This window comes from Rhinopithecus bieti, unplaced genomic scaffold (assembly GCF_001698545.2).
Source record: "Rhinopithecus bieti isolate Rb0 unplaced genomic scaffold, ASM169854v2 scaffold_3874, whole genome shotgun sequence".
NCBI classification, from domain to species: Eukaryota; Metazoa; Chordata; class Mammalia; order Primates; family Cercopithecidae; genus Rhinopithecus; species Rhinopithecus bieti.
In genome coordinates this window covers 402,689-413,626 of record NW_016804362.1, presented here as the reverse complement: position 1 = coordinate 413,626, position 10,938 = coordinate 402,689, and the positions used below count along the sequence as shown (strand labels likewise).

The following is a 10,938-nucleotide window of genomic DNA, read 5'->3' as shown; positions in this document are numbered from 1 at the left end:
AAAAAAAATAAATAAAAAATAAAAATAATAATAATAATAAAAAAAATATCGCAGAATGTTGTACAGCAACTTGAAAGCTGTTGCCTTGTTACTGCTGTGAAAATGCATATCCTGTCATACTTGTTATGATTTCACATAATAGGATGAGGAGAGGCTGTGCATTGCTAGCATCTATCCAGAGAGAAGGAGGTAGCATATATCTTCTAACTATATAAAGTCATATATTTTTTATTTTGTCTAAAATAAAATTCTCATTTTTGTCTAGAATCCTTTCTTTTTCTCAAATGGCACTCATATGTAATGCCTGACACATATTAGGCCTTCAAATACATAGATATCTGTCTGTAGTATATTTTAGCATCACTATTTTTATGGGGAATAGTCAGAAATCTGTGCATGCTCTACAAAATCAATGCAACTTTTTGCAGGCAAGCAGAGAACTGAGGAAAATCATTCAAATGTTTTGATGCAATGAACCAGATGATTTCAATTTCAACTAATTCAACTCACTTCTTCACTATAGTTGGGTAGTCTAAATTTCTGTTTCAAATGTACAGCTTTTATATTTTTGCAAAGTTGCCTTTTTTCAGTGATTTTTAAATCGTTTAGTTCCCATTTCACTTCCCATTTACCATTTCAGTCTGAGACTTTAATACTGTTTCCACAGTTACAAGCCTCAAGTTAATCATGGCCTTGGGAATTGAGTTCTCCAGTGTGTACACAACCCCCTTGAGGGGACTTGTGAGTTCCCAGCATAGACAGTTGGCTCCAAATCCTGCCTCTGGGGATTCAGGCACACTGTGTGCCAGCTCACCCTGCCTAACAAACACTGCTGGTGAGACAGAGGTTACACATCACCATTCGACAAAACTTAGGAATCCGTCTTTGACCTTGCAAGGGAAGGGTAGTAGACAGAGTCTCCAATACAGTGTCTCATCTTTAGTGGCAGCTTCTGCAGTCTGGCAGAGATGAACACAGGCCACGGATGAAAGGAAGCCTCTATTTCTCAGGATGACCAGGTGGACTGAGTTTTTCTAGTCTCCCAGGTATGCCAGGTGGATGCATCTATTGTGTTTAACAGTATACTGCTATTTTCCTCATCACTGCATTTCCAAATCCTACTTGTCCTTTAAGGCTGGCTTCAAGTCTTACTTTCTGCATGAAAATATTCTGTTATATATTGGATACATATTTAGGCTATTAAAAAAACAGAAAATAATGTAGCAAACACTTGTGTACCATTAGATGCTTTTTATTTAATAAAAAATTATTACTCTCTGGAAGTAGGTAACATTCTGTTGAGAGAGAAGTCACTTTCCTCAGATCTAGTAGGAATTGCTTTCTGTGACATGCTGAGAAGTGAACCTGGAATAGAAAGGTCTATTTCAAATTGTGTCTGGATTCATCTACCTCTTTCTTTGCCTCATCAAGACTTTACCACTGCCTTTATCCATGATATGTTCCATCTGCCAAGCCACCTCTGGAATAGAATTATGCTTCTGATGGACCTTCCCAGCCTCCCAAACAGCTCTCCAACCAGGAATGAACACCCAGGGAACCAGCTGAACTTCCTGCTTGTATTGACTCAGACCCTAAAAGAAAACGTGCAAAATTACTAAAGTTCTTGGTCAATTCTCTGGCTACAAATTAGCAACTTCTTTCCTCAGAATTCTGACTTTTTCCTTGTTAAAGGTGGAATTGCATCCTACCTCACCACCACCCCAGAATTCATATGTTGAAGTTCTAGCCTTCCAGTACCTAAGAATGTGACCTTATTTGGAAATAAGGTTGTTGTAGGTATAACAAAAGTTAACATGAGGTCTTACTGGAGTAGGGAGGGCTCCTAATCCATTATAACAAGGCCCTTATAAAAAGGGAAAATTTGGACACAGAGACTCAGAGGGAAGATGATGTGAAGACACAGGGAGAAGAGAGCCAAGTGATGACAGATGCAAAGATTAGAGTGATATATCTGTAAGCCAAGGAATCCCAAGGATTGCTGGCAAACACCAGAAGCTAGAAGAAGCAAGGAAGGATTCTCCCCTACAAATTTAAGAGGGAACATGGCCCCGCTGACACTTTGATTCAGACTTCTAGCCTCTAGTACGACAAGACAAGAAATTTCTGTTGCTTTAAGCTTAAAAAAAAAATAAATTTGAAAAAATGTTAAAGTGTTACTGATTGTGTTTGACATAGCTTTCTATATACTCCAACATCATTCTTATTTCTCCTCCCCAGAAGCAAATTGTTGCCTATTATTGGGCTCTCTTAGGTAGACTTTTTCAATGATTCTGCCGTTTTCTGGATCTTAATTTTTCACAAGGAGTCCAGTTCCAGGTACCTAAATTAACCAAACCTTAGGGCCCCTGCCTCCATGCAAGCATTGAGAGACCGTAAGGTGGAAATGCAGGCTGGAGCTTTAGCTGGGCCCATCATCTTGACTGGGAACCCTATACCTCTTTTGACCTCCCAAATTCTGTCTGATTCCTGTAGCACTGAACATTTAATCCAGCTTCCAATCCCTTATTTATTACCTACTTGCAGGTATAAAATAGAGGATATATTATGGTATTTCCTTATGAGATTATAAATCCTTGAAACAGTATTAAACTCTTTTTAAAGCAAGCTAAGGAAAGTTCCCCTAAAGAGTTCCTACTCTATAGGAGATTGCACATGGAAACCAATCTCATTATTGGAGAAGTGTGTACTCACAAGGATGCCTAACTTTACAGAACAGGTGATATTGCAGCCATTCAACAGTTATTGATAGCCTACTATGTTCAAATTAGTGAATTAAGTATTATAAGAATAAAAGAAATGCATAAAGATTTGGTTTCCCTACCTTGACTATCTCTCAAATGACTAATGAGGCATTTTTGAAAATATATACAGTAAACTACTTCATGATTACAGTGTAGTAATCATGCTGGGGCTTCAGTGAAGGTTCTTATTACTATTATAATTATGATATCATTATCATAATTTGATTTGTATTTTAGGAATTTTTTAATATTTAGATTTTTTTCCTAAGCAAACCTGAAAGTTGAGTGTTTGCCCAAACAACTAAATAAGAATTGCTTATCTTAGATCAAATCATCAGTACCACTGGCATTTTTACCAGAGTTTGAAAATGTATTCTTGCACCTCATTCTTTTGCCTTGCACTGGCGGCAAATCACTATGTATAGAAACTGCCAAGACAGGCCTTATGGAACTTACACAGCATCTTTCTCTCTGTGACTTGTATGAACACAAATTGAAGATGGATAACTGAAATACACTTGGCCACAGATTCCATTCTGTCATCTGGAACTAAACTAAAGCAAAATTATTCAAGGCACATTTCAATGAAATTCTTTATGAATTGACCATTCATTTGTGCTTTTTATTATAGCTAGACAAATTGCATTATTATATAATATACCATCTTTTTTAAAAAAAATCAACTTTTATTTTAGATTCAGGGGGTACATGTGCAGGCTTGCCACATGGGAACACTGTATCATAACACTGAGGTTTAGGGTGCAGATGATCCCATCACCCAGGCAGTGAGCACAGCACACGATAGGCAGTCCCTCACCCCCTTCCCTCCCTCTCTCCTCTAGCAGTCTCCAGTGTCCGTTGCTCTCATCTTTATGTCTATGGGTACTCAATGTTCAGCTCGCACTTACAAGTGAGAACATGCAATATTTGGTTTCCTGTTTCTGCATTACTTCGCTTGGGATAATGGCCTCTGGCTGCAGCCATGTTGCTGCAAAGGACATGATTTCATTCTTTTTATGGCCGCATAATATTCCATGGTGTATATATCTTTTTAACTAATACTATTTAAAATTTCACACGCAATGTTCCTATAATTTTATTTCTATCAAAAATGCAATAAAGCATTATTATTGTAAACTTAGCAGAGTCACAGAAACTGTGGTCAGTCATCAGTCAAGAACCAAATGTCCTGAACCAAAGACTTATTAATACTATAATTTGGATTTATTTTTGTCCTTATTTTCCAGACACTGCAAATGGATGTAAACAAACTGAACATAACCTTGCTTCGGATCTTCCGCCAAGGAGTGGCTGCAGCTTTAGGACTCTTACCCCAGCAAGTGCATATCAATCGCCTCATTGTAAGATACCCACATTTCGCATTTCCGAAATTCAAGCTGTGTGTGTGTGTGGTTTTTTTAATCACTAAAGGGCTCGTGCTATAGTTGTATGGCTCATGAGCCAAATCTGGCACATCATGTTTTTGCGAATAAAATTGTATGAAACAAGCTATATCCACTCATCTACCCATTGCCCGTGGTGACTTTTATGTTACAGTGATAGAGTTCAGTAGTTACAAAAGATTGGCTCATGAAGCCTAAACTATTTATCATCTGGCCCTTTATAATGGAAGTTTGTTAACTCTGTCATAGTTCAAGGCTAGGTCCTATGGTAAGTACGAAAGTGTCCAAAACACTTGCCTTACCAACTCGCACTACTCTGAAAATATTCTCCATTAGAGTGAAAGCTTCTATATCAGGTAAGGCAGTTTCCAGACATCATTTGTTAAAGCCCTTTCAAGTATATCAATAGAACAATGGACATTGAGTGCAGAAGGCAGGCATTTTAAATAAAGAATAAAGAAGAACTGACCCTGAGGACTGCAGCCCAGATGGAATGCAGGAATTGGTAGTCCAGGAAAACCAAGAGAAAACTTGAATGGGCATCTGAGTGGGTAAAAAAAAAAGTCAACCCAAAGAATCTGTTGTATAGTACACAGTCGAGGCCTGTCTGTCAATCACCCACATCCATTATTTCTTCTCTTTCCTTGGTGTTTGGGAACCTGGATATCATACAACTACATGTTCCCATCTGCACTGGAAAATGGGCATGAGCAAAGGCCAAAAAAAAAGCAATTCAGATCAGATGACTGTCTCTTTGTAAAAAGCTAGTCACCTTAGTTTTATGTGAAAAGGGACTTTGGGATCACTGTGCAGGTTTTAAATTGTTCTTAATGTCCACTGCAATGGGAGTCCAAGCAAGGACTCCACGTTCCCCCAGCCTTAAATTGCTGTACTTCTGCTGCACGGAGCTCGGCTTTCTACTGCATCAATCTGCATTCACGATGGAGGGAATTTGCTTTTTGTTTGGTTTGGGGTTTATGTTTCTTTTTAGTTTTCCGTGTGTGGAGAGTGAGTTGTTTCATTTCTTCATAAAACTTGTATCCTGTGAATCAATAATGTTCTAGAAGTAAACAAGCTTTTAAAAAGTTTTAACTTGTACCAAGAAGAAGAAATACAACATTCCCCTGAATGAGAGAAAGTTACCCGGTGGCTCACACCTGTAATCCCAGAACTTTGGGAGACCAGGAGGGTGGATCACTGGAGGTTAGGGGTTCAAGACCAGCCTGGCCAAAATGATGAAACCCCATCTCTACTACTAAAAATGCCAAAAATTTGCCAGGCATGGTGGCAGGTGCCTATAATCCCAGCTACTCAGGAAGCTGAGGCAGGAGAATCACTTGAACCCAGGAAGTGGAGGTTGCAGTGAGCAGAGATGCATTCCAGCCTGGTCAACAAAAGTGAAACTCCATCTCAAAAAAAAAAAAAAAAAAAAAAAAGTTTTGGATTTAGATCTAGATTTTTTGTATATATACATATAAAAATATATATGCATCAACCTGTGCACATATATTTTGCTAAGATATATATAGAGATGATATAGATATCTTAGATATACTTTTATACATATTAGGTTTAATGAGCATAATAGCTGTTTGCAGGGATGAAGGAGGGATTTGCCAGACTGAGGAAGGGATATGCTTATCATATCCTCAGAGAATGTTAGTAGCATAGTTAAAAGTACTTATTATAATACCTAGAGTTACAATACCTGAGATAGCAAAGCATGATGATTAACAGCATGTGTTTTGGAGACAGATAAAACCATACTTCATTTCCAGTGTGGTCATATTCCATCTGTGTGAATGTGGCCAAGCTACTTACGTTTTATTTGTAAAATAGAGATAATCATAATACCCATCGCTTAGGGGTGTTTTGAGCAATCAATGAGATAAGAGATTTAAGGTAAATAGAAGCATGTTATGCACAACTCAAGTGCTCTGTACCTACTGTAGTTATTAGGTCACAAACTATTTAAATTGTTATAAACATGTTTCACATCAGTATTTAGTTATTGTCTGTTGTTCTCTGCAAACATGAAAAAACTTTTACTGGCTTGCTAGCAGTAAACTGATACTTCATTTTATACCCAGCTAAAATTCGCACATTAAAAGAAAACTTTCCAGCATGAGAGCGCTCCATGTGTCAGAAAGAAAGCTAACAATAATTTCCTTCTATTAGTGTGTTGCGTAAGTTGTAAAGATAATATTATCAATGGCCATGTCATTTTTATCTGCTCTGTGTGTGTGTGTGTGTGTGTGTAGAATATCAGACATTTATGGTAAGAAATTCTCTGACTCCATTTCAGCTGATGAGGTCATGCTAATAGGAAAAGTATCATGACATCACTACACAAGATACCCATTTCTACCAAATGACCAATTTTAAATGTGTGATATATTTGAGGTGAAGAACAGAATCAGGAAAAGGATTTCAAAGTTCATCTGGCACCATCTTCTTCAGCTGGCCAAGCCTTCACATTAACACAAGTTATAAAAGTAATAGAGAGAGTGGTGATGTCTAATATGTAATTTTACTATTACATCAGATTTTATTTAATTCATTTGATTTTAAAATGCTTCTTTAAACATAATTACTCAGGGAACATCTGAACAATCTACATCAAAAAAACTACAATATAGAATGGTAAATGAATCAGCATGCAATGACATATAAAATTACAAATCTTGCAGGCGAGGGACAACTAATTGCAAGAAAGCTATTTGAAGATTTTAGACTTTGGACTGGTAATATTAAGTCTACCAGAGAATAACTAATAAATGTAATCTCCACAAAGCCTTTTAGGATTCTAGAATTCTGACTTCCTTTAATGTTTCTAAAGGAAAGGTTAAAATATTATCCAAAATTGTTTAAAATGTCTATAACAAATACAAATATTCTGCTTTTATTAGGGAAAGAAGAACAGTATTGAACTGTTTGTGTCTCCCATAAACCGAAAAACAGGGATTTCTGATGCTCTGCCCTCTGAGGAAGTTCTTCGTTCACTTAATATCAATGTTTTGCATCAAAGTTTATCCCAGTTTGGAATTACAGAAGTCTCTCCTGAGGTAGGTTGCTGCATGAAACATTTCATTTAAAAATGTGAACAGTTAGCATGCTATGGTAATTCAACCCCAAGAGGCTTTGAGATGAAAGTTGTTTATTGTATGTTATTTGATAATAAAAATTTCCCTGAGTGTCAGAATTCTCTGATCTTTACATTGTATGTGTTTACTTCTTAAGGAAATGCATTTTCATATTAAAGTTTCACTTTTTGGCATTTTTCTTCTTCAAAACTTTGTGGCCTTATAACTTATTTTGACTTATCCAGAAAATTTTCGAGAAGAAAGAAGATTTAGATGCGTTTGTTAATTGATCACTTGAAACTGATATGTCAAAAAAGCAAAAATACATTTAAATCTTTCTTTCTCTACAGGTGTACCCCTCCTTATTGTCTTCATTGTCAAAAATGGTCCCGATATTCACCTTTTCCCATAATTTGAAAAATTAATTTGAAATGTGATTTTTCTTTTGCTGAAGAACTATAGTTTCTTAAGAACTGAAGTTTTAAGAACTTTGATGTTTTCTTCATAGTATTTTCCAAATTTGTCACTTTTAAAAAATTTCCTCTACCACCTCCACCATCTCACTCCTGAATGGATTTAATTTCCTTTCCAATTCTTTTACTCCATCCCGCTCTAACAAACTTACTGGAAGGATCATCATCCTAAATATGTGTAATTCAATTATTCATAGAACCATGAAATTAGACTGGAGGGAATATGTGTAACACCTTGTAGATACAGAAAGTATGGCCCATAGAAATTAAGTGACTCTCTCAAGGTGACAGAACAAGAGAGGCATAAAGCACCATCTAAGATCTCTCTCTCTCTCTCTCTCTCTCAGAGGCAGGGTCTTGCTATGTTGCCCAGGCTGGTCTTAAATACCTTCCCAGGCCAAAATCTAGATAACTTGATCCCTAATCTATTTGCCTTTACAGTAAATCACACTGCATCTCATTTTAATAAGTATCACAGGTGTGGTATAAAAAGCTCTGGGTGGACATGGTGGCTTATGTTTGTAATCCTAACTACTGGGGAGGCTGAAGCAGCAGGATCACTTGAGCCCAGATGGAGTTTGTATCCCAAAGCCACACGTAAAATGTGCGTGGACCATGGGGAGACCATTTAATCTCTGTGAGGCTGTCTGCCTTCGCATGGTGTCAACCTCCCTGAGCCTCAGTTTCTTCAAATCCAACATGGGTATAGCACTTATAAACTTGAAATATGGATTGAATTTTTAAAGTATATATAGAAATTCTCACACAGACTAGGTAGCAGACAAATGTAATTTGAATGCAGGATGAATTGGCACAATGAGAATATATGTCATCATTGAACTATGACTGTCACAACCATCCCCAACTGGTCTTCTTGCATTTGGTTTTGCACCTCTCTCTCTTCTCTTTCCCAACACACCCAATGTGGTTTCTTTCCTGCCACCAAAGTGATCTTTCTCAACATAAATTTGGCCATGCCCTCCTAATTTCATGATTCTTCTTTGGCTTTCAAAATACTATGGAATGAAGTATAGATTTCTTAATATGGTATATGGTCCTTTGTATGCTGGGCTTTATAATTGTTGAACAGCACTTTCCTAGTTTACGTTTCGGCAATTCTAAACTTGATAGATCTGTGATACATCATACTCTCTCCTTCCTCCATGCTTTCGTATATATTGACTCATCTACATACCTCTTTCTTAAAATCAGTCTACTGTGTACCTTGTGCCTCCACAGACAAAGATGCTTCTTACCCTGTGTTCCCATCAAGCTTAAAACAAAAACTCCTTATCCCATATTAGTCTTTAGGCTCATCTCTACACTGTGGGTTTTTTGAGTGTTTGTGACATGTCATTTGATCTGTTTCTTCATTGCCTTCATTTAGCGCCTGGCATGCAATGGACAAACAGCAAAACTGAATCAACAAATAGTCATGCTGGGTGCAGTGGCTCAAGCCTGTAATCCCAGCACTTTGGGAGATCAAGGCTAGAAGATTGGTTGAGGCCAGGAGTTTGAGACCAACCTGAGCAACATAGCATGACTCTGACTTTACAAAAAAAAAAAAAATTAAAAATTAGCTGGGCATGGTGGTGTGTAACTGTGGTCCCAGCTACTTGGGAGGCTGAGGCAGGAGGATCACCTGAGCCCAGGAGTTTAAGGTTGTAATGAGCTATGATGAGGCCACTGCACTCCAGCCTGGGTGACAGAGCAAGACCCTGTCCCAAAACAAACAAACAGACAGCAACAACAACAAATAGCCAAGTACTGTGCTAGCTAATATCTAAAGCCAGAAAATACACACATAAGAAAACAAACAAATAAATAAATGATGCTTGTTCTCAATGAATGTATGCACTAATAGGGCAAATATGACACAAACAGATAAGAAGAATATAGTACTATAAATAAAGTTACTACACTGTGCCATGGGAGCCTTGGAGAAGAGACCCCTTATGCTTTGGAGAGGCCAGAGGAGAGGATCAGCAGGAGGTGAACCACCGGGCTCCTCCCAGCCCTGCCCACGTCTGAATCTGAAGCAGTTCTGCTTGTGCACAAAGCCAAACCCCATTCCCACAGTCCAGGCCCTTCACAGACTGACTGGTACACATCTTGCTTAGGATAATTCTTTAAATTTTAGAAAGACCGTTGGATAAATGTATCCTGCCTCCCATAAGCTTTTAGAGAATCTTATAAACAGCCTTCCCTGTTGCTTTATTCTGAGTTTAAAAGCCATTCTGAAGGCTTTAAGAATAGAGCAACTTATTGAGTCACTCAGATTTGCAAACCAAAAGAAGCTCCCCATGCAAAAGAGCTGGCTTAAAGCAAGTACCTGGGCATCCTCCAATATACCCCAGTCCAGTGAAGGTGGGGTACTTAGCTTAATGGCCTCTCACAGAGCTAATAGCTCACAATAGACTACACTTGAATAATGAAAGCGTATTTGATGATAAATGTCATAGTTTCTCATAAAATTGTTGGAATCTAGAAATCTAGAATTTAGAAAATATGCATTACAGAAGATGAGGAAGTATTCAAATCAGATATAAGGAGCATATCACGAAGGACAGAGGGATTGTTTGAACCTTTTGTTTGAGCACTCCTGGAAGGGGCCAGGCATTATTACCCTTTGACCTTTGACCAGAATCTCTAAATGCAGAAACAGGGAAAAGCTGTCTGTAGTAAGCAGGCACCCCAGCGGGGAGGCGCTTGGCATAGATACAACCTAAAGGAGCCCTGCAAAATATTGATTGATAGTTGCTTAAAACTGGTGAATGCTATTCTGTGAGTTTTCTTATAAAACTGGTGAATGCTATTCTGTGAGTTTTCTTATATCTTTATTCATGTTTTCTGTGGTTAGTGTTTTATAACAACTTATGCCTCAACATTTTTTTCACATTTCATTCTTAAAATTATAACATACTATGGCAACATATTCATTAACAGAAAAAAAGGATCATTGGTATTTTGGCTTTTCGTCCTTTGCATGAATTATAGAACGTCATGAAGAATGTCTCAAAGCATCTATTTCAAAACTTACATTAATTACTTTCATGGAAGGATATGGCTTTTGTTGTTTTTTCATATGCTTGATTTTTTAAATTGAAAATGACTCTTGAGAAACAAAAAAAATACCAACTAGAAAACTGTTTTTATTTAGTCATCTGTTTTCATTTGTAATCTGTTTCTTAAAGGAAAAGACATTATTTCTTTTATA

At 37.4% G+C, this 10,938-nt stretch overlaps 1 protein-coding gene across 2 annotated transcripts in view; it reads left to right on the top strand.

The window, feature by feature from the left end:
- PTPRR (protein tyrosine phosphatase receptor type R) overlaps window positions 1-10,938 on the top strand; it is a 297,932-nt gene that overhangs the window by 156,125 nt on the left and 130,869 nt on the right. For both annotated transcript variants that reach the window (XM_017867504.1, XM_017867505.1), the window contains 2 exons: window positions 4,010-4,123; window positions 7,075-7,230. In XM_017867504.1, coding sequence (XP_017722993.1) covers window positions 4,010-4,123; window positions 7,075-7,230 — 270 coding nt within the window. The remainder of the gene's footprint in view (window positions 1-4,009; window positions 4,124-7,074; window positions 7,231-10,938) is intronic.